The following is a 24732-nucleotide window of genomic DNA, read 5'->3' as shown; positions in this document are numbered from 1 at the left end:
GCTCCAGTAGCTACAGAAAGACATGCACTTATTCGAATGCAACATTGTGTCAAAATTTCACGGGAATCAGTGAAGAACTTTCGAAGATATAAGAGTATGAAAAATAAAGATTTACAATTTTATTTACATAGACATCAGCCATACAGTACTTCAAGCAACACAGCCATTTGCCTAGGTATGTTGCAGCACCAGTGGTGCTGATATCACTACTTTCTCAGGTCCACTTTTATAGAACTTCTCTCCACTTACGCGTAAAATAAGATCTTAAACTGAATCACGTAAGCTAAGAGTAAGTTAGTTTCAGTAAATTTTATAGAACTTCTCTCCACTTACGCGTAAAATAAGACCTTAAACTGAATCATGTAAGCTAAGAGTAATTGAAAGACATCAGACTGGTCCTCCAGTGAAGTAATGTTTGGAACTTAAGACTCCACAAATACTTATCACTCATTACTGTGCAGAAACTACTAGGTGGGTGACAACAACTGTTTATAATTATGATATTTCAGTGCCTCTGTTGTTCAAATGTACAATGGAAAGTTCCTTCATACATACATGCATGCATGCATGGCTGAAGGAACAGGCACTGTGACGACTACGGCTGTTGTAAAATCCGTGAAATGTATATGCATTTGTGAATATAGAGAACCATCAGCTGTTTAATGGAATGACGACAGTGAAAAATCCATGCCCGACCAGGACTCGAACCCAGATTTTCGATTTATTGTGAGTGGTCGCCTTAACATCAGGCTATCAGAGCATGACTCATGGCCACACCCAAACTTCCAAGTCATCAACCACGTGTCTGCAACCTGCAATAGTACATTCATGATGTATGTTTCTGTACAAGGGAGACTTTGCATCATACATCTGAACAACATAGGTACTGCAATATTGTATCTATCCACAGACATGGGCAAGCAATTTTCAATTAAAATGTCTCCCCCGCACAGTAATAAACATAATGAATGTACGAGTGCAAGTTGTAGGCACATGGTTGATGACATATGGAAGTTTGGGTCAGGCCGTCAGTCATGCCCAGATAGCCTAATCGAAGGACAACTGCTGGAAATAAGTGGGAAATCCAGAGTCAGTTCCTAGTCCAGCACGGATTTCCATTGTTGTCATTCCATTACACAGTTGCTGGTTGTCTATATTCGCAAACAAGAACGCATTTCATGTATTTATAATCAGGCTAGTGCCGTACAGCTTAGTTTCATAAGTAAACTGTGGTGCGATTCTCTCAAGCAAAACATCAGTCTTATTTCACAGAGACAATATACTTACTCACTCGTTGTGCAACTTCAGTAACATTCTCTTTTATGAGATCTTCACTTGCATGTGTATTAGTATCTCTCTTACTTTTTTTGATATATCATCCTCTGGTTTCTGAATGACAATCGACACTGTACAAGGTTCAATTTTTCTTTTTCTGCATTATAATTGTTTGCCTGCAAATGATTTATTACTAGCAAAATCAATCTCTCTTTCTGTATCATGTAGCTCTTTACATATGTGAACCTTTATACTTTAGTTGACACCCTAATGATCATTATCACTCAATTTAACCTTTCCAATCCATTTTTTTTCTAATAAATGCATTCTTACCAACCGTTATTTATTTTATCTTGTTAAGGATGTAAGACATTGCAGGTTATTACTGTAGTGTTTCAAATGAAACTAAAATGCAATACGATGTCACTTGACACCTTTATTATCTTTTACAGTAATTTTTGAAACTATGTTAGTGTTTGTCTATAAATATGTTCTGTATGGTACTTCTTAAAACATTATCCCAGGTGAAGACTACACCTCCTCTTGCATTTTCCAGAGTAGAAAATTCTCTCTCTTCTTCCTACATTCTTCTTGCGTTTCCTGCAAACCATACAATCCTCTCACAATTTTTTCCCTTCATTTTGCATAACTAACAACTGCATCTTTCCATGTAGTATCTCCTCCTTTTCCTCGAATTTGTATTTCTAACATGGCCAACTAGAATTGTTTAGCACATTCATTTTTATCTATTAATAATAGAATATAACTGTTCACTACAGCAACTTCAATCAGCCAGAATAATTCTTTTGCCACCACATTTATGACCATCTTCTAAAACCATAGCAACCACAGTAAAGGTCAGCTCTGTTCACTCCTCCCATAAACCCTAATTCTGTGTACTCCAAAATAACAGTGGGTTTCGGAACTGCGCACGCTCTCTCTTCCTATAATAGTGATCAATTGGGTTTGAGAACTAAGAAGTGTACTCAGCATAGTCATTAGCCTACTGCCATGGAATGAAATACACAATTTTCATCTCTCCGATAGGCACATAACCCATATTAAGCAGGTTTTCTCTTCTTCAAATCGGTGGAAAGCTCCTTCCTAGAAGGCATAACTGTACCTGTTAGATGAAATTTAATTTTTTGCAGTTAGTTCCAAAGCAAGTTGAGGGCTTGTGTAGCACCTGTCATTAAAAATGTGACTGCCTAAAAGGCTAACAATAGCTGTTCCAAATGAATCACTATTTGGGTTGGAAAACAAATAGAGATGAATTACACTTTCCATAGCTTTCTTTCAATAATTAGAATGTGAGGAGGAAGAACCATTTTCTAAATCACACAGACAGAAATCTTGTAAAACCCACTTTAAAAAATGGTTCAAATGGCTCTGAGCACTATGGGACTTAACTTCTGAGGTCATCAGTCCCCTAGAACTTAGAACTACTTAAACCTAACTAACCTAAGGACATCACACACATCCATGCCCGAGGCATGATTCGAACCTGCGGTCGCGTGGTTCCAGACTGTAGCACCTAGAACCGCTCAGCCACTCCGGAAAACCCCACTTCATAGGCTTATTTGGATGGTAGCATTTTAACTGAATTCTTCCTTATTCTTCCATTGAATCCTACTGTGCTCTCATTTCCAGCCACATTTCTTTTCGATACAAAGTTCCTTGCATTTATTGTCAATATACTCACTAAAGTTCTTCACCTTGCTCCCTCTCATACGTGACACCCCTGAGCTGTGACAGGTGGAATTAAATGTGACACCCAAAATATTTGCCAAAAAAGCAAGATTCGAAGAAACATTTTTGACAGACACGGTTCATTCTAGCTAGCCTTCTGTAAAATTGTCAACTAATTTAAATTCAAGGACATGTTCAGTATTGCTCCAAGAAAACCTTTCAATTCTTCTAATGAAATGTCCCTCCACAGGTGCCAAGTTTAGTATTTTGTAAGTTGAGTGATTTCCTGTATCTTTTTTTAGCATGACAGTATTGTGAAAAGGAAAGTCCCACCGTCCAGCCACAGAGGAGCATTCCCCTCATAAATCAGAATCATTCAGGACTGGAGCAACTGAATTACATTCTCCACCATGGTCTCTGCTACCTCTTGCCGTACCCTGAAATGAGAAATGTCCAACCCACTATCCTTCCCACCCTTCCCATAGTGGTATTCTGCCATCCACTGAACCTACACAATATACTCATCCATCCCTACCCAACCCTGCTCCCAACCCCTTACCTCATAGCTCGTACCACTGTCATAGACCTAGATGCAAGACCTGTCCTATACATCCTCCCACCACCACCTACTCGAGTCCAGTAACAAATATCTCCTATCCCATGAAAGGGAGGGCTACCTGTGAAACCAGTCATGTGATCTACAAGCTAAGCTGCAACCATTGCGCTGCATTCTATGTGGGCATGACAGCCAACTAGCTGCCTGCCTGCATGAATGGCCAATGATAAACTGTGGCCAAGAAAGAAGTGGACCACCCAGTTGCTGAGCACGCTGCCAAACATGACACCCTTCATTTCAACAACTGCTTCACAGCCTGTTTCATGGATCATTCCCACCAACACCAGCTTTTCTGAATTGCACAGGCGAGAACTTTCCCTGCAATATATCCTATGTTCCCATAACCCTCTTGGCCTCAACCTTCATTAGTCATTGTCCTCTCCCATCCAGCCCCTTCTATGTTCCCATTCCAGCACTACACAGCCCTCATTCCTCTATCGCACCCAGTCTTTTCACTTCTCTCCTTTTCCACTACCTCCCCCCCCCCCCCCTCCTGACCTCACCGCTGCCCTCCATCTCACCTGCCGACTGCACATAGCTGCCCTACCCTCTTTCCACTCGTACCTGCGCACTCCCCAACCGTACTTCACTGACCGCCACCCCTACCCTACTATCCCTCCCCCTCAGCCCCACCCAGTCGCCACTTCCATCACGCACTGTAGCTGCTGCTCACAATGTGGCCCCAGTTGCCTGAGACTGCAGTTGTGTGTGTGTGTGTGTGTGTGTGTGTGTGTGTGTGTGTGTGTGTGATCTAATTTTGATGAAGGCCTTACTGGCCAAAAGCTATATTTGTGACAATCTTTTTGTTGTGCCTATCTACGACTCAGCATCTCCACTATATGGTGAGTGGCAACTTTCCTTTTCACCACATTGTTACATTCCATCCTGGATTTTCCATGATTTCATTTTTTTTTTTTTAGTGTACTTATTTCACTAATAAGATTGTCAGTAAAGACAAGTTGGAAATATTCAACTTCAGATTTTGGTTGAACACCATGGGGAATGGTGAAATCTTGTTGTGGGGCAGAAAAAGGAAACTTGATAAGAGTGCCATTGCCATCACAATAAACTTTCCAGGTATTTGCTATAGGTACAGGCTGTCTCTTCAATGCTGTCCACTACATCAGCAGATTCTGATTCACTAGAACTCATATCACTGCACACAGTGGAAGTTTCTTCCCAGTCACTTTCATCACTAAATTCTCCTTCATCCTAAGGTCTTTGAGAAGCCAACTAGCAATATCACCACACTGTCTACTGGCCATTATTGTACTATAAACAGGCAAATGCAACAAGCTTTGAGTTGTCACATCTTCATACTAAGTGCTGCCATGAGCGTAGCGAATTCCAGCAATGGAGTGGACAGAAAGCACAATAATGGAAATGTGTCTGACATCGAACGACAGCAGAGCCGTAGCAGAAAATCATGATGTTGGACGCAGTCCAATAGTGGTACGTAAAGGGTTTAATAGGAGTAACAAATGTACATTGCTCATCATTGGTACACGTTCAAACAGCTCACAATTTCACTTTCCAGTTCTGTATTTTGTGAGTTGCATATCAGTCCACAGTTACAAAATGGCTCTGAGCACTATGGGACTTAAAATCTGAGGTCATCAGTCCCCTAGAACCTAGTACTACCTAAGCCTAACCAACCTAAGGACATCACGAACATCTATGCCCGAAGCAGGATTCAAACCTACGACCGTACCAGTCGCGTGATTCCGTACTGAAGCACCTAGAACCACTCTGCCACCGTTGCCAGCAGTCCACAGTTACATTAAAGTGCTACCTTTCGAAATGCATCCCCTTCTCTGCCCACTTTAAAATTTTGTATAATGGGAATTTTACTTCCTTTATAGCTTTTGTTTAACTCATCATAAAATGCTAAAATCAAATTACTTACTTCACACGTAGGCAGTTGAGCCAGCCAGTGCTCACACACAAAAATAGACTAATTTCCTAGTATTCAGAACCACAGATTTCTTCTTTTAGACAGAAAAGGTAAAATACAGGAGATGTCAGAGCTGTGAGGATAGGTCACTCAGACTCCATGTCAATAAAGATTGATTTAGTCCCGAGATGGAAGCAAGCACAAAGATGATGCAAAAAGCATCTCAAGGAGTAAGATGAAAAGATAATGCATCAGTAAGAATTATCAAACTTCTGTTCAGAGATGACAGAAAGTGGAGAGGAGTTACATGGATGTACAGGAAAAGAAAGATAAATAAAACAAAAAATTCATAAACAATTATAACATATTAAAAGTAAGTCAATGGAAAAAGTTTAGTGTACTCCCTTAATTTACGCCCCATAACTTAGAACAGATTCATTGATGGTACATTCGTGGACTGGATTCAAGGTGAAAAACTCTTATCCTTATTACCACAGGTTAATTTCTTTTCCAAACTGAAATTTATCTGGGCCTTCTCCAAATTTTAAATCTCCATTTTACCTGTTGACTTTTACCTCAAAGGTATGCCTCCAACTTTTAGTATACAACAAACAATGATACCTATTATTTTGATAGCTGTAGTCCCTTCCACAGTGAAAGCTCCCTCCCCTGCAGCTCTGGCATCTGTACACACCTTCACGAAATTGTTCAACATGATACCAGACTCTGGCAGACCATCGTTCCCTGCAACCACTCCTACTGGCCTTAAGCAAAAACTAATCTCAGACAGTCTTCACTCTCCCACCCTCTCTCAACTCTTAGGAACGAGGTTCCTTTCCAAACACAGAAGTATCCCCCCCCCCCCCCCCCAGCCCCACCCCCACCCAGCCTTTCGACATCCGGAACCATCCATCCCTTCCATATCTCAAGAGAGTACTCCACCACTGATGCAATGTATATTATCAATGGCAACCCCATCCACGAAATTACATGTGTCATATACCAGTCAACCCGTTTAATATGCAGATTTCTTTATAGAAATGACAGGAACCATGAATCGACACTGGGAAGCTACCTACATAGTACATGGTTACTGAGCACATACTATAACATTAAATAAGAGACTTTAGTGCCTATTACAACTAATTGATCATTGAATCCTCACATCCAATGCTATGTTCCTCCTATATTCTGCAACTTACCCTCTCATCCCATTAACTTCCCAAACTCACTCTATGTTTGCCACCTCCCACTCATTCTTTACTCTGTTGTGTTAGTGCATTTTATTTATTTAACTTTCTTAAGTTCTTACCTTTTGTTCTACTGATTATATTTTGTTTTATTCCCACCATTTGTTGTGTGTTCTACTACATCCATCCTTACTTCTGTCTCCATTAATCATCTGTGACCTAAAACTAACACACTACTTACTGATACACTATTTTTTCTCTCTTTTTGTATTGGCCCACTTCCTCTGAAAACAAGATGACTCCCATTGTCCCCTCTCCCTATTTCCTTGCCATGAACTGTAGCCTGTTGTTCTGAAAGTTAAAGAGTCTGCATTTTTGTGGATATTGTGCTCTGATGACACACTGCCCAATCCATATGTGCTTTTTCAGAATTTAATAAATTTCTTATTGGAATTTTTTATTTTTAAACAGTTAGAAACAAAGGATTTCAGATTAATTAGGAGTACAAAAGTAAGGGGGAGAAAGGCATCTTTGCAAGTATAAAACTATGGATGACAAAAAAAATTAACAAAAAGTGCAGATTACAAAGAAGCAGCAGACCAGCATATAATAAATTACTGTAAGTAAGTTGGTCTTTTGTCTGCAACACCACATGACATGTGCACAGATTTCATACATAACTCCTACATTAGTGATTGTTAGGAACATGATGTACAAACATAAGCAGTTATGTATGGAAATGGAAGGGAGACTTATGCAACTGTACAACTGAAAGGTCACTGGATGACATGAGAGACACTTATTTACATTCCTACTGCTTAAGGAAGAAAGGAACAAGGGTATTCTGCTAAGATTAATACTAATTAAAATTTTAATGAAGTTCATTCACAAAAGAATAAAACACTTTTTTATTTTTCTCCTGAAATTAACAAAATCTGTAATCAGTCATTTCTGCGTGGTCTATATTTTTGTCTTATACAATCGTTGAGACCCTCACGGTTGCGAGCAAGCTCAATTGCTAAAAACTGTATCCGGGGTGCAAGGATACTGTTTTGTTCATTGTACTCTCCTGTGTGATCAAGTCGTAAGAGTGTCCCAAAACTGTAGTCTTCCACAATGTTCTTGAACCGCTCACAAAAAGGACGCCATTTCTGTTAGACAGATAAATCAATGTTAGCTGCACAAAAATCATACTGGCTAGTAGTAGTAGTAGGAGGAGGAGGAGGAGGAGGAGGAGGAGGAGGAGGAGCAGCAGCAGCAGCAGCAGCAGCAGCATCAGCATAACTATCAATTTTGTATGACTGTTGGCTTTTGAGCAGCTGCATTTGAATTTCTTAACAGTGATGAAACAGTTTTCATACAGGTTTGTGCATATCTTTGTGCAGTTCACTATGCTATGTAATGGAACCAGTTAGTGCACCTCTTTCCCACTATGTATTGTACGGTATGATACAGACAAATTTACAACATGATCCAAGATTATCAAAATTGTAACTACACATTTAGTGTAATTTGACAACATAACTAAATTAGTCTTCATAACTAAATTAGTGTTCATTTAACATAAAAATTAGTATTCTTCATAAAACGATTATTTTTCATATTTTCAATTTGATATGAAATTGTAATTACATTTGAAACTTTTGTTATTACTATTTTTGTAATTTATTCTGAAAATGTGTAAAAAAAAGTATCACTCACGCATGTAATCCTTTGGAAGTAAACTTGATACTCTGTAAGAGTGCTGTACTGCAAGTGTTTGTGTACCTTTGTCCCCCTTGGAGTTGTTCAATGCATGTGTTAAGGAGAAGTCATGTCTGTTATGTATTGTACAGGGAATGATGATGTATTTTGACAGACTGGTCTGAATATTGAGACTGAACTTTTAACAAGACGACAAAAGAATAAAAATTGTTTGTTGAAGTTACAATGCCTACAAACGCTCATTTCAAAGTACATATTTTTAAACTAAAACTTTACCTCCAGCACACACAGAATTTATATCACTGGACACTTAGCAGTAAAGACGACGTTGAAATACAATGGATGGAAACAGTAAGTTAACTAAAAAACAAAAATCATCATCTTATTAATTTTTTTTTAAAGTCATTTTAAATTCAACCTGTGTCCAAACTCTGCTGCCAATAAGGTATTAATTACTCAAGCATGTACGCAAAGTATACACTTGCAAAGTTTGTAATACTGGAATCATGTATTGTAGTTTTGAGTGTATGGGTTTGAACTATATTTACAATCATTTTATGGAAAGGAAAAATATGAAATATTTCAAAGTATTTATGAGAGTAAATCAAATAGAAATATGAAGCAGATATACAACTAACAATACTAAGGAACTGGCACATAAATTTTAAAAGTCCCCATTGTCAAACTTTGGCTCACCCCAAACACACAGTCCCAATGAAATTTTTTGCTGTAGGTTACACGTGAAAATGTATGGTCTCTGTTCTCATTCCACCTCTTTAACATAGCAATCTATATTACTAAATGGCTCAAACAGTTACCCAGTCAGTAGGTCCCAGCTGCAGGTTGCCTATCAAAGGGTTCCAGGGCCAATAAAAATTTGATTTTTGGTATTCCACAAAACTTTTTACCAAATCTGAAAATTTAAAATGCTACCATAATCTACTAATTAAGAGGTATAATCTTACACTAAATGTTTGACACAATAACTCAAATATTAAAGACAGAAACTGTGTATATGTCTTGAGGCAGCATAAATCACAGTGCACAGATTATACACACCATATTCACCAAGTATTTGAGGAGAGCACTTAAGTGAATCTCAACAAACTTCACACACAATTTCAAACCTTTCTGAAACCTTTGCTATCTTCCACCAAATAATGAAAGGAAATATTTCACAGATCAACTCATCTGTACAGTAATCAGAGAGTTGAAATTGTTTTGAACATAGGAGTTTGATTTTTTAAATAATTCAATGGGGGGTGGGGTTGTTACTGTCCAGACAATATTTCTGGATCAAAAGTAAAAGTTTTCCAGTTTCAACAAAGACCAGTTTTAGGGCCAGTTTTATAAGGGTCTACTGTTAGTCTAATGTTCACATGGTGTATAACATCAAGGATTGACAATTTGATACAGCCATGCATTAGGCAAAAATGTATACGAAGATATCAGCAGCAATTTGGAAACCAGGGCTAGTCAATACACCAGGTTTAGCTTCACAAATAACTAGGGACATAAACTTTCAGATATCAGATTTGCTGCAGCCAGCAAATTCTGCAGTCAAAGGTCATAGATGTTCTGAGATTGAGTGGAAATTCTATTGGTCGTAACTCCATTTACATTAAGGAAAGTACAGGAGAAATTTATGAAAGCTAATATGAATACTTTCTTTCTGATGAAAATAGATATCCCATTCTGCTTCTGAACTATATGTTGTCAAGCATCATCTGAATTAGTGGTAGGTGCTAACACTGGAGCACTACAACACTAGAAATTATTATATGAATGCATGCTGTCTGTTCTTTGAACATATCCAAAAGAACAGACACCATGCATTCATATAATCGATTCATTTTGGTGGGCAATGAACCCACAGCCTTCAGTGAGGATGCACTTCTATATTTAGCGAGCATGGAGGACATGGCCAAGGACTGCAGATAGGTGGTGTTAGGAGGAATGTGAGTCAGCTGGGGCGTGTGCCAAGACAAATCAAGCATTTGTGATAAGTGCTGTGTCTGGGTGGCACAATTGTTAACACAACTGCCTAGTAAGCAAGAGATCCCAGGTTCAAGTCCCAGCCCAGGATGCTTTTTCACTTGTCGCCACTGATTCCACAGAAAGTTCCTTCCATTTCCATTTCTTTCTTCCCCTTCACCTTCAGTTTGCATAATTAGACAATAATCTACATAAAAGAAGCAGTAAGTCATTATTAATGCTGCAGTTACAATGTCCCATGACATAAGATGTTAAAAATCTGACAACATATTACCTCACAAAGCCGATTTAGAAAGTAAGTACGGTTTGCATGTATCTCCTGCAAATCTGACTGCATGATGGTCAATCATCCGCAGTTACATCATTCAACTCGAGAACAAAGTAGCTTAGCTTCTTTTTCGATTTCGTTAAGATCTGAAGCCATTATTTGTTAATAATCACATTTGAGAAAATTGATTGGCCCACCAGCTGTGAACTAAGGGCCATTATCAACAAGTTAGTGAATTCAACAAATGTTCAACCTCATGAAACTTATTGTCAGATAAATGAAAATTAACATAGAGAAAATGATTAGTGAAAATACGTTGCAAAAGTGAGTTAGAATGTTTAAGGAAAGAAAGTAAATTTTCCACGATGACAAGCACAACGGATGACTGTTGATCACAAAAGAAATAGTGCCCTGTATCAATGAACGACTACTTCCATTAGAGAAGCAAAGATTTCTTATTAGTCAATGCATTTTCAAAATATTTCATGATTTTTATTACAAGAAACTGTGACTGAACATTTCCACCACAAAAAACTGTGTGCATAATGGGTACCAAAAAAAGACATCCAAAATGGAAACACATGGGAGCAGCCTTGAATTTATTGCAGCATTATGCGACAGAACGAAATGATTTTTTGAAATGGGCTGTCACTGACAACACGATATGGATTTGTTACAAGACACCTGAAACTAAATGACAGTTACTGGAATGGCAGTAGAACTTACTGTGAGATACTGAAGGAATTATGGTGTGTGATGACTGCATACTGCATGTATAATGACAACACAACTAGATTAATTTTGCTGCGGACAATACAGTCATCCACTTCAAAGTCCAGACATAGCTCCATCTGACGTCCATTTTTTTTTTTTTTTTTCAAATCTCAAGAAATTTGTTGCTGGCCAGTACTTTGCAAGTGGTGATGAGATGAAGGTAAATGTTCAAAACTGGTTCATTTCGCAGGTGGCTGAATTCTATCAAGCACGCATGTTGCAAGTAGTGCCATGATATTGCACATGTTCTAATTCACAAGGTGAGTATGCTGTACAGTAGTTTAAGGTTTTTAGATTTTTCTGCAGTAAAGTACAAATGAAAACAAATTGCAATTTTTTTTTATATCCAAGTGATACTTACCTTCTGGATCAGCTTTGTATTAAAAAAAAAAGCCTCTTCAGTCCCAATTCATTCTAACAGCCATTCACCTCTTGCTCACAAATTGTTAACCACAAATCTGACCAAGTTTCAAAATGTATTGTCAAAATACAATTACAGAAATGAATGAGACTATAAAAGTATGCTACAATGGTTTGACTAGCTAGCAAACTATATGAAAATGGATGAGCCAGCCACAGTGAGAAACCACTGAAGTGTACAGAAATGTATTCAACACAAGCTCTGCACGATGGTGGGTCCTGTACCAAAGGTCACTGTGTTTGTTACAGAATTTCCCTATTTGGAGGAGCATTAGAATTACTACATCTCACCTTTGTGGCCAGATGGTACAATCCTACAACAAAATCAATGGAACCGACCACAACTTCTTTTAATTTAGTTCCAGACACTCCTAACATTGTGTCTCAACAGGTAGGTGATAATGTGTACATGGATGGCAGTCGCAGTATCAAAGAAAGACATTTCCACGACACTGGCTGAAGTAAGTCCTTTGTTTAGCACTAATGGCCAGTTCCAAGCATCAGCTCATTTTCATGTGCACCACAATGCTCGTTTCTCACCAATGGCAAATTTATAATGGCTAATGACACACACTAAATCTGCAGATGTATGCAAGCCACAAGGCCACAGACACAAAATTAATTGCGAAACCAACATTTGTTAGAGGGAAAACGTTAATTGTGACTGTGGCCACTATTCAGTCACTTTGGACATTCACGAAACTGCTCAATATGTTTGTTACTGGTGCACATCTGTCTTGAGTATTCTGAAAAGTATGTTGAACTCACCAGTCTCTTGCATTTTACCTGTATCTGACAGTATAAACTCAATTTGAGTATTGTGCCAGAACATTTTTGGCAGTTACTGGCTATGGCATTTCTTTTCCTACCAGAATCAGGCTGCATCCAAGTCTGATGAGGAAGACAGACAATTTGTGGTTTTAACAACAACAATGAGGTACCTCTTATAGCAAATGTTTATTGTAGGTGACTGGAACCTGAGAGCATCATACACAAATGAAAAAGTACAGGTCATTTGCGTCTAAGTAAAAGCTCAGTATAGATTTATGGAAACAACTTGTTACAAAATTGTGGAAGATATTTTGTGCTCACATACGTTGACTTTTATGAAGACTAAGTAACTCTGTTAGAATCAATACATTCCACACTCATCAATCATGTGAAACCCAATATCATCTGTTCATTCACAGAAGAGTACGTGATGATGAATCCATGCTTCTTGTCTTCTGGAAGACTACAAAACAGTTCAGCAAGGCTGCAAGGTTTTTACATTGGACTACATAAATTTCCATGAATTATGTGACTGGACTGAAGACTTCTCAACTAACAGAATCCTGTGTATCACTCTTAAGGGAGAAGCACTGACAGAAGATAAAGTATCACAAATGACACCGTTGTCTCTAGGGAGGTCACAATGTTGTCAGATTTGCAGATGATCTGTACTTGGTGCAAAAATGTAGATGATCCTTGACATAAATAAATGTAACGTAATACATGTAAATAGATTGTACTGAATATTCTTTGGTTACATGAGTGACAATAAGTCACAACCATAAATTTATAATATGACTGGCTTTACCGGCCATATTACACAGTGCTGGATTAGTAAGTAAGTATGCAAAAGCTGTCATCATTCTGAAAGTTGCTTTGAACACCACAGTGCTTTACTAGGCATGGTCCTATTTGGAGGTGATACACTGTTGCCTTCGTCTGACCTCTGAACTGACTAGCCCAACCTGTTACGAGGAGAGGACAATGCTCTACAGTTTACAGTGTACTCCAGACTATAGTGTTACTAGATTAAGAAGTTTTATTCCAACAGAGTGACATAGCTGCTAGAATATACCCCAAACCCCAGTAAGGAGACAAGTAACTGCTGGTATATGTCAGTCACAGACTTTGTGATCTGAACTGGAAACAGATTTGCTTCTACAGACAACAAAACTAGGCGTGTACTGCAGCAATGGACAAGAAATGCAAATACTTCATACAATTAATATTTTTCACTAAATCTGTTAATACTAACAAGAATGCTATAAGGTACAACTTCTCAGTGTATGAGTGATGTTTCAAGTGTTTATATTGCCAAATAAGTTGTCATTTAAGTTACAGGCATTATCAGCAGTAGCTGAAGATGGATGAATGTAACACTGAGTGCTGGCTACCTGAAATGGCACATCAGTCACTTATCAGTGTAGTGGTAGGTTACATTGCCAGACACAAATATAAGTATTACTGGTAAAATGTCACAGAATGTGATTAATGGGACAATTGATTTATTTATTTATTTATTTATTTATTTTTTTTTTTTTTTTTTTGTGTGTGTTTTCCGGTGCTCTGAACATTATTACATTATTGTGTATAGATTTTTGTGTTTTACAAACCACAATGACCCCTCCCAAGAGAGAGCCTTACTGATGCCATCTTCAGTGACAGGTGGGAGGATTTGCGTGCTCCAGCTAAGTTGAGGGCTATGCCATTGGTAGCATAGATACTGCCAGGAGCACCAAAGCCTTGATGGAAGAGACACACAAATGTTTTCTCACTTAGGTTGGGGGAAAGGAGGGGGGGGGGGCAGGGGGGGGGGGCAGTTCTATAGGTGTAGGGAAGCCAAACCTCCTGGGGAAATAACCCCAAGGGTAAATCTTGGTCCTTCACATTGGGGGTTGGACTTGGGGCTAACCCCACTTCATGAAATGGAACACTATTGGATACTACACATCAGCCTGGGAAGGCTATGGATTATAGGCTGGCAAGCTGGGAAGGAACAACATTAATGAGAAGGAAAATGGATATTATGATAGCAACCTGGAATATAAAGACACTTAAGAGATGTGGAAAACTGCAATAAATTAGAAAAGAAATGGATAAGTATAGAATGAAAATAGTGACACTACAAGAAATACAATGGAAAGGACAAGGAATGAATACACTGGGGAACCACACACTGATGTAAAGTAGAGGACAGAGGGGCCATCACAGTATTGACTTTCTCATATACAGGTCAATTATTGCAAATACAATTAGTTTCAAAAAATTAGTGATAGGTTCTGTTCTTTGATATTTCAGGCAAATTTTTTTAATGTTGCAATGTTCCCCTACAGAGGAAGTAGATGAAGATGAGAAGGATGCATTTTACTCCAAACTGGACGCATTTTACTCCAAACCGGACTAGGAAACCAGCGAAGTTCGAAGGCATGACATGAAAATGATCCTTGGTGATCTCAATGCAAAAACTGGGAAAGAACAAGTATACAAAACATAATTGGAAAAGAAAGCCAGCATGAAGTCACTAATGATAATGGGCTAAGCCTGATAGACTTCACCAATTGGAAGGAGATGATGATAAAATGCACATGGCATGCAAGGAAAGGTACTAAGAAGTGTACCTGAGCATCGCCAAACAGAATTGCAAGAAACAAAATAGACAATTTAATTATAGATAAATGACAAGTTAGTACCTGTAGAGTTGTGCACAGATACAGATCATTACTTATCCCACATTAGATGTAGACAGATATAGCAAGAAACAAAATCAGAAGGGGAAAAGCAGAAACCAATACAGAAATTCTCCAAATTAAAGAAATGCAAGAAGAATACAAGAAGAAAGTAGAAGAAATTCTCGAGATACAGGGAAGGAACAGGATTTGGAAACTAAATGGAAAATACTGAAAGCAGACAACAATTTAGCCACAGATGAAGTACTGGGGCGGCTAGAATACAAATGAACAGCGAATGGTTCAACAAGAAGTGCTCACCGGTAATTCAAGAGAGAAATGAAGTGAGGCAAAGAATACTGCAAGAGAAAATAACACTATCAGTGGAAAATTACAGACAGAAGAGGGGAACAGCGAATAAGTTATCTATGATGAAGAAAAGGCAGTACGGAAAGAGGAAACTACAGCAGTTCAACAAAATGAGGAACAATAATGACACACAAAAGTTCTCTGAAAGATCTAGATAATTGAAGAGAGGATTCCAGTTGAGAGCAATCTTTCATAAGAATAAAGACAGAAACTTAGTTGGAGATAAAAATGAAGCTTTGGGAAGACAGCAAGAATATTTTACTGAGTTAGTCGATGGAAATGGGAGACGAAGCTGAGAGAGACCTTGAATGAGGAAGAGGAAGAACAGATTTGCAATTGGAATTAGATGTGGAGGAGCAAGAAGTGTAACTACCAGACTCAGAGGAAGTGAAGAATCAATTAAGAACTTAATAATAAAGCAACAGGAGAAGACAGCATATGGACTGAATTATTGAAATTTGGGAGAAAGAAGATGGACATGACTATTAATGAAGTAACACAGGAAATATGGATAAAGGAAGAAATGCCTAAGGACTGGAGTGTGGGAATCTGCCTATTACACAAGAAAGGTGATAAGTCAAAATACAGCAATTAACACAGGATTACTCTCTCAGGTACAATGTATAAGACGTTTTAGTAAGATTTTAGTGTCTCAGCTAGAACAGAATAGTGGGAGATTATCAGAATGGTTTTGGGAGAAATACATCCACAACAGAAGAGATATTTATACTGAGACAAGTCCTACAGAAATATTATGAGTATGACAAACAACTGCATCAGTTATTTGTTGATTTTAAACATGCATACAACAGCGTGAAAGAGAAGATGATTCTCAGAAGTATGAAACATTTTACAAGCCCACTAAAATTAGTGAGATGGAAATGACAATAAAAGCAACCGTTTGCAATGTCAGAACACAACAAGAATTGTCAGAAGAGCTCTTTGTAAGGTGGGAGCTGGAAGGAGCTGCGTCAAGGAAATACGATCTATGCATTACTCTTTAATTTTGTTCTAGACAAGGTAATTTGACAAATGCCAACAAACCCATGAGGAACAATATTTAAGTGGCAGGTCCAGGGGACCTATTCTGTATTTCTTGGCCAGTCTGCCGATCAGTTCAGTAGGTAAGCACACCTAGTGGCCTGGTTATCAAAGGAGAGCCCCCATGTTAATCCATGAGCATTTTGGAAGTGATGTCACATGGTTCTAGCAAAACGAGGTGCTGTTGTTGATTCTCCTTCGACCAGCCAATCAAAAGCAAGTGTCCACTGATCTGCACATGCACATTACAGTGCCACGAACCTGAAGTGCCTAGCAACTGACACAGGCATGCTATTCTTTGCAGTACAGAACAACAAGAAGAAAATGAGGTTAGTAGATTCACATCCTGTTGCATGCATAATAATGATGGGGCATTTGACTATATTCTGAAAAATGTCATAAATGGCATATTATGACATTTCAAACAATGGAAACTTCAGTTAGGAATATCATCAATGTAGGAAAAGATAGATTGCTACTACCGTAAAGAAGATACATCAAATTGCAGACAGGCACAATTAAATGACACTTACATGTAGCTTTCAGCCACAGCCTTCATCAGAAACAAACACACACAGACACACACACACACACACACACACACACACACACACACACACACGCACACACGACTGCCAACTCCAGTATCTCAGGTCTAGAGTGAGTCAGCGGTCATTTGTGCTTGAGGTGTGCTTGCTTGTATGTGTGTGAATGGTGTGTCTCTCCCTTTTACTGATGAAGGCTCTGGCCGAGAGATATATGTAAGCGTCTTAATTGTGCCTGTCTGCAACTTGACATGTCTTCTTCATAGTAAGCAGCAATCTGTCGTTTGCTACATTGTTGATATTATATTATTCTCATTCACATTGACATTTTGTTTTGGATTTTACATTTCAGAAAATTAATTAGGAATTGTAAGTAGCACCACATTGTACAAACATATCTGTAAGACACCCAAAAAATTGTTTCAGATAGTGTCAAAGAATAATCAGACGCATAGAACGTGGTTGTAACTCTCTCCATAGCCCCTAAGGATGAAGTAGCCTATTTCCCTATATGATATATCTACAATTTTGGTCTAAAAAACAAAATTTAAAAAAAAATTACAGCTTTTCGAAAGAGTATGGCAAATGCAGCTACTGAATTTTGTTAAGTTATAACATACAGCTGATCAATCAAAATATTTCATTTATGGTGGTACAGTCTAAAAATATTATGGCAGGGATCTTTCATCTCTGTCTACTCTTGTTAAGGATTTGACCGCAGATAAATACTTGGGACAAGCAAGAGTGTAAAGAAGACTGCCGCTAGTTTCATTCACAGAAATTCAAGTTGTGCTCTTAGATTCCTGTAAAACCACACCCTCGTAAACCATTACATATTCAGAAAAAATGATGAATTATTTGCAACAAGAAAAAAATATAAATGCCACTGCCAGTTGTTTCATGCACAGCAATTTTATCTGCAGCAATTTCATCTTTCATTTTTTAAATGTACGGAAGTAACAAAACTGAAACTGAGAAAGCACACTCTTACACTTAAATAACAATAAATATTGTAGAAAAATACTTAACTTCAAGAATAACAAAGTCTCAGAATGTGTTACAAACATGAAGAGGAAAAAAAAATTTGCACCCAGTAGGATGCAAACCAACGACCTTTTCCATGAGGGTCTCTTGCCTTATTCACTTCAGCGTGAAAATCACTTCTCATCATGCACTCTGTTTCTCCAGTGATTAAATAGAGGGATGCAGGCTGACTTCGTTTAAGAACAATGCAAGCGTAAACCATTAATGCATGAAATTTTGGAAGGTTTCCACTATCAGGCTTCAAAATATTCTGTTCCATTGTTACTTAAAAGTTGTAAATGCATTTCAACAATTAATAACTAAACCACTTGCAGGAAAAAGTATGCAAAGTCACTAGTAATTTCAGCGAATACTCCTGTAATAGACATAAACAGAGCTGATGTTTTAAAATTTAATGATTTTTAAACTCTTAAATACATGAAAATAACAGGTATTTTGGTTTGGTTTGTTTTGCTTTAGGGCACGAAAAACAACTGGGATCACAGGTGTCCAAACAGGTACTTTGTGAGAATATTGACTTTTTGTGTTATAATCATTCACAATAACAATACAAGCCATATATCTAACAAAGGAACAAAGTCTACTTTGAATTCACTTTCGTGATTCTTCAGTAAAACAAAACAATCATTAAATCTGAAACTAAAACCACTCAATATTTCTAAAATAACAAGTTCTAGTTGCAAATGAATCACACCAAACCAAATGAGTGACAATACCAAAAACTAACCACCTCTTGGTACAGTTGTAAAAAAATTGGTGGGCAGATCGATCGGTAACAGGTCTCTGAAGCTTACAGAATAGGGCCCAGGTGGTGGCATACACTGTGTAGCATTAATTGAAAGGAATGTCAGAGCTTTGAAAGATAATTATGCAGCATTGGAAGCAGCAATACAGAAATTTGGACTGGAAGTGCATATAAGCAACACAATGTATGTGATAATTAGAGAACATGATAGGGATAGAGGAGAGACTTCAATCAACAAAAATGGAAAAGAATGTTAAAGAATGGAAGAGTTTAGATGTCTAGGTTTGATCCCCCAGAAGAAGATAATAGGGCAGCCCTAGAAATTCAGGAAATAACAAGTGTAAACTGTTGCTATTATTCCTTGTAGTATATATTTAAGTCCACAAATGTTAGTAGGAATATAAAAATCAAAATATGTTTAACTATATTAAGACATACAGAAATATATGGATTGGAAGACCAGGTAATGACTATAAAGGAAGAAGGCTGGTTATTGAGATAGGGGATTTTCAGAATAATATTGGGGCAGTGAGAGAGGAAGAAAATTAGAAAACAAGGAAAAATGCAGAACTATGAACACTTTTTAGACAGGTGAATATTGTAATGAAAATCAAGTGAGGTAAAACAACATTGGCTGATCATCTACAGAGAATGTCAGAAACTCTGAGTATTAAGAAAATGTTTATAGCAATGCCTGAATGGAAAAGAGGAGATGCAGAAAAAAATAGCTTGAAGACATGGAAGAGGACCTCAAAGCAATGGGAGTCAGGAATTGAGAAGGAAAGCAATGGCAGACAAGAATGGAGGCAGGTAATGAAAGAGGTCAAGGTTCTACAAGGACTGTAGCACTGACCAGTAAATAAACCATGATGACTCAAGTTATATTTTTACACTTTTAGGAAGTCATAAATACATAAGGAAACCTCTGTTATTCATCTCAAGTACCACACCATATCACATGTAGCTAATTTCACATTCACCTTGCCACCTAGCAGACTGAAGAACCACAACTGATGGAGGAAAGGTAACACGGATATAAGCTATTGGAGACATGAGATCATTGGATAGCAACAGAATTTCACAAAAAGAACTGATACAGAAAAGGGAAAGTGTCTTACATGTCATCACAGCCCCCATGCATGCTACTTTATGGGGTTACAAATGAAAGATCATGAGGTGGATGAAAGTTTATAATATAGCCTGGTGCATCTTCCAAAACTTATTTTAAGGTTAACTGATGACTAATTTAGATGTAGGAAAGGCAGGTGGTAAAGAGATTCATCACAGGAATTCTAATAAAGTGCAATTCACATATAAAGGAGCCCTCTTATGGCACACATGTTCAACGAGTTCTCAAAAATTCTTTGACACTCTAAAGTTTTCTAGAGTGAAAAATAATGTGAAAACTGTAATATTTTAGCAAGAAATTTGAAATTACAGTTTTACAAAATGTTGCAAAATTTGGCATTTTTCCCATTCCTGTAAATCTGAGACTATCAGTTTACTAATATTGGTAAATGATAGTTATGAAATGTTGAAATTGGATTTTAACTATCTTCTTAACTTTGAGAATTGCTTGTAATCTTAAAATAACAGTTGATATATTACAAAAAGAACTAGATATCTAGATGTGACATTATCACACTAGATTCCAATAACAGCTTTACTCACTAACATTAACCTTCCTAACAATTTCACAAAACCTATCTTTAAAAAAGGGGGGCAGCACGTCTTCGGGAGATCTTCAATTCAGTGTGTTACTTAAGAGACATTTTAATAACATGCAACCACAAATATGAAAAACACAAGAAGTGGCACTGTTGTCAACACACAAATCAAGACAGCGTCTGATGCATTGCGACTCAACCTAGTCCCTGGCCTATGCCAGAGTTCAAACTGTTTCCACAAACTTCATTCATGAAATAGCAACAATAATATTCAACAGATATTAAAACAAATATTATCAGTGCTCTGTTTAGCTGCCGGAAACACATTTGCATGATATCACGTGTCCTGTGCTATGATGGCTGAGGAAAGCAAATGGAGTGGGTGGAATGCTGACTTGCATGTTAGGAAAACTAAAACCTCATATTTGGTGATTTTCATATTTATACTTGTGGACAACAAAAATACACAGTTCAATAGATGCTCTACGGTAAAGATCTCTCCAATCTGTGTCATACTTGGCATAAGTTGTGCAAAAATACCAGGAAATCTGAAGAAAACAGACACTGAAACACACTGGGTTGCACCTCAAAATTAGATTAAGAGCTCTTATGGAACAGAAGCATGTATTAAGTCTGTATTCACAGCTCTATGTTCTTGTTTTTAACCAAAGCAGTGATAATGAAACCTATTAATGCCTATGTGACAAAGAATCTATTGTGCGTACTTAGAAAGGCAGGTCTAAGCTGTGTAAGATGATATGAGTGGGTACAATCCGCCCCTCATAATTTAAAGGAAAGCCAACTTTCCATGCCAGCAGGTTATGTGGACAGAGACAGATGTCTGGTGATGTGCTGAAGGCAGTTTCTTTCATTTTCAAATTTAGATCCCAGACACCTGTTTTCACACCATAGTAAGGTATTCAGGATCAGTGGCATAAGTAGTCTCAGAAGAGATTTCTTTTATTTTTTATTTTTTTGTGGGGGAGGCAGTGTTACAATAGTGTCAGTTGAATCTTTTCTAACTGATTTCATTTAATGAGTCAAAAAATGTTTCCTTTTCAATAATGTAAATAAGTGTGATATTTGATGTCAGTTAATATAACATAACTGGTAAGCATATTTTCATCTTCAACATAAAACTGAAAAATATGAGAAGGAGAGCTGCTACTCACCACACAGCGGAGATGCTGAGTCGCAGATAGGTACAACAAAAAGACTCTCACAACGAAAGCTTTAGGCCATTAAGGCCTTCGTCAACAATAAGACATGCACGCCCGCGCGCACCCACACCCACACCCACACCCACCCCCCCACACACACACACACACACACACACACACACACACACAAAACTACAGCCTCAAGCAACTGAAATCACAGTTTCGGCAACTTTCCTGCTAACAATATTGTTACATTCCATCCTGGATTTTCCATTTTTGATAATACTGAAAAACAATGAAATAAGACAAATGTAGTACCCAAAAATTAACTATCAGAAATGAATACCACAACTGGCAAAACATTATGGCAAAAAATAACATCAAAATTGATGTAGCAGTGACTAGGACATTGAAATCAGAAATGGGAATTAAAAATATTGTAGAAGCCTACCTTCAACTGAACTATGGTAGAAGATGCAGAAAGTGTATCTCTAACAAAATTTGAAATTTCCTTGGCTTGTACTACTCAACAGATGGTTTGTAACTATATGCACTATGGAGAAATGTCACACAAATAACCACTGGAACATAATTTCACAGGGTGCTGGTTATCTTGAAAGATGCAGAATGGACATGTGGCGTCGATAGCTCACATCGACCACGTAAAGCATGATCTCTAACTGCTCTGACAAGCTGCCATGTTAATGTTCCAGTCAGCCTTTGTACCTTGTACAGTGTACAGGTGTATCTTTCTTTGTGTTGAAATATATGTATGTAAAGACTTTTATGGGAACAGTTTGTTGTGTATACAGTTATCCGTATTCCCGTTTCCCATATTGGTAACCCCGAAGTTTCTACGCCTTCCACTACTTCCGCACCAACTGTGTGGAATCAACAGGTTTTATGTTTGACGCCATGGCTGCCTCACCCAACATTTTATATGAGGATTTGGAGGCTCAGCTACTACTACCAGGCTACTCCAATCCCCTGCCAATGATTGTTTCACCACTAATGGACAGTGATTTGCAATCTCCAACGAAATTAACCTCAAACTTTGTAGCTCTACAACAGCCGAATGTTACGCCGTTACCTCAAACAATGGACTCAGGTTTCGTGTCACCGAACTGTGCACGCCAACATGTGAAAGGTGAAGCTGACGATTTCCTGAAGTGTGTAACGATCGATCGCTCGTGTAATGTTCAAAGAGACCCAAATTCACACATGTGCCTTGATCCTCTACGTGCCGCAATGTCGGTTGCAGTAGTGCCGTGTGCAACGCCGCCATTTGTGCAAAACGCACACGTGGTCAACTGCTATCAAGCCATGGCAGTTTTGCCTTCCTCACAATTTAATAACGGACATTTTTATACATCAAGTTTGCCAGGCTCAACTGCAGATCTGTGGCCCAGTTTCTCGACCACATGGGTTCGAGCACACCCGACGGCACTTCGTCATCCAGGAACGTTGTACCACGACAATGTGACCGCCAGCAGGCTTCGCCAGTGATTCATGGTCCTACTACACAAAGTGCACCTCTGATATGCACAGAAAACTCTTACTGTTGCCACACCAAGTACCACCCCCGCCCCCACCCCACCCCACTCCTCACTCACGGGGGGCCCGATTCCAACCATACAGTTGTTCGCTCCCTCCGCAGTACCGTCTGCGCCTGCCGTGCCGGGCTTCCATGTCATTTCCAAGGTGGACTATTTAAGTACTGTGCCTTCAACCTCCGGTCCAGTTTACGGGCCTACCTTGGGCGCGGCTCACCCATTCGTTTCCACGGTACCGACCGTGCCTACTGCGTCGTGCTTCCGTGACTCATCAGGGACATTGCAGCTGGCCGTTGTTCGGGGCGTGTTTGCTAGTAACACGCTCACACCAGTAGTGTTGGGTTACACGACAGCCTATCCTACCGCAGGCAACCCCCCCCCCCCCCCCACCACCACCAGCCGTCTGCTGAAGATACCACCTTTATACAAGGACAACCCCGTTTCATGGTTCGCACTTGTGGAGCACCTTTTTGAATTACATAAGGTGACCGACGACAACTCTCAATTTCTATGTCTCATCACACACCTCCATGACCACTCAGATTTAATTTGTGACCTCCTCCTTTCGCCACCATCACCGCCAAAATACAAGTTCGCCAAGAAGACAATATTGGACTGACTCACCTGCTCGCCACCGGAATTAATAATCAAGATCCTGTATGAGGAACACCTGGGGGGCCGCACTCCGTCACAACTCTGGTGCTACCTTTGGCTACTTGTGAGTGAACATACGATGCCGGACATTACCCTTTGGGCAGTATGGTCTGGCAAGTTACCTACCGACCTGCAGATACACCTGCTACCACACTCCTTCGAGTCTATCGGATCTCACCTTCGCATTGAAGATCAGCTGTATGCACTACTGCGACAAAAACAACCAGCACACCTCTCACCGCTGGTTGGCACTACGCCGCCATCTGCGGGCAGAGGCAGGGCTCGTTCCGCCTCCACACCATGCACACCACTGGGCAGTACTCCTTCGCTTTCTCCTCTTTTTGAGCACTCAAGAATCGCACATGCACCATACGTCCCGATTTACATTTCAGAACAGATCAACGAGGACAAATCTCCTCCACAGTCACAATCACCACCACCGCCACATCCGGCTCATCCATACTGTTGGTACCACAAGATTTTCAGGGATGAGGCCAAGAACCCTTGTCAGCACACAAATACTGACCGCAGGATCTAAATGATGCCGCGTCCTGCGGGGAATTTCACAGGCATTCTCAAACAGTGCACGCCATCCACTCGTCCTCTCGGCCGAGGGGTCGTTTATCCGTAACCGACATTTTGTCAAGGTTTGTTTTCCTAGTCCACACAGGCGCTGACTTGTCCATCATACC

The 24732-nt window shown here is 38.9% G+C and overlaps 1 protein-coding gene across 1 annotated transcript in view; it reads right to left on the bottom strand.

The window, feature by feature from the left end:
• Positions 1–7544: 7544 nt before the first annotated feature.
• The window catches only part of LOC124615964 (protein PBDC1), a 69139-nt gene continuing 51951 nt past the window's right edge, over positions 7545–24732 (bottom strand). Inside the window, exon 5 of the mRNA XM_047144168.1 lies at positions 7545–7815. Within this exon, the coding sequence (XP_047000124.1) occupies positions 7606–7815 (210 nt within the window). The 3' untranslated portion in view covers positions 7545–7605. The remainder of the gene's footprint in view (positions 7816–24732) is intronic.

This window comes from Schistocerca americana, chromosome 1, assembly GCF_021461395.2.
Source record: "Schistocerca americana isolate TAMUIC-IGC-003095 chromosome 1, iqSchAmer2.1, whole genome shotgun sequence".
NCBI classification, from domain to species: Eukaryota; Metazoa; Arthropoda; class Insecta; order Orthoptera; family Acrididae; genus Schistocerca; species Schistocerca americana.
The sequence above is the reverse complement of the archived record's forward strand: the minus strand, read 5'-3'. Positions and strand labels throughout refer to the sequence as shown.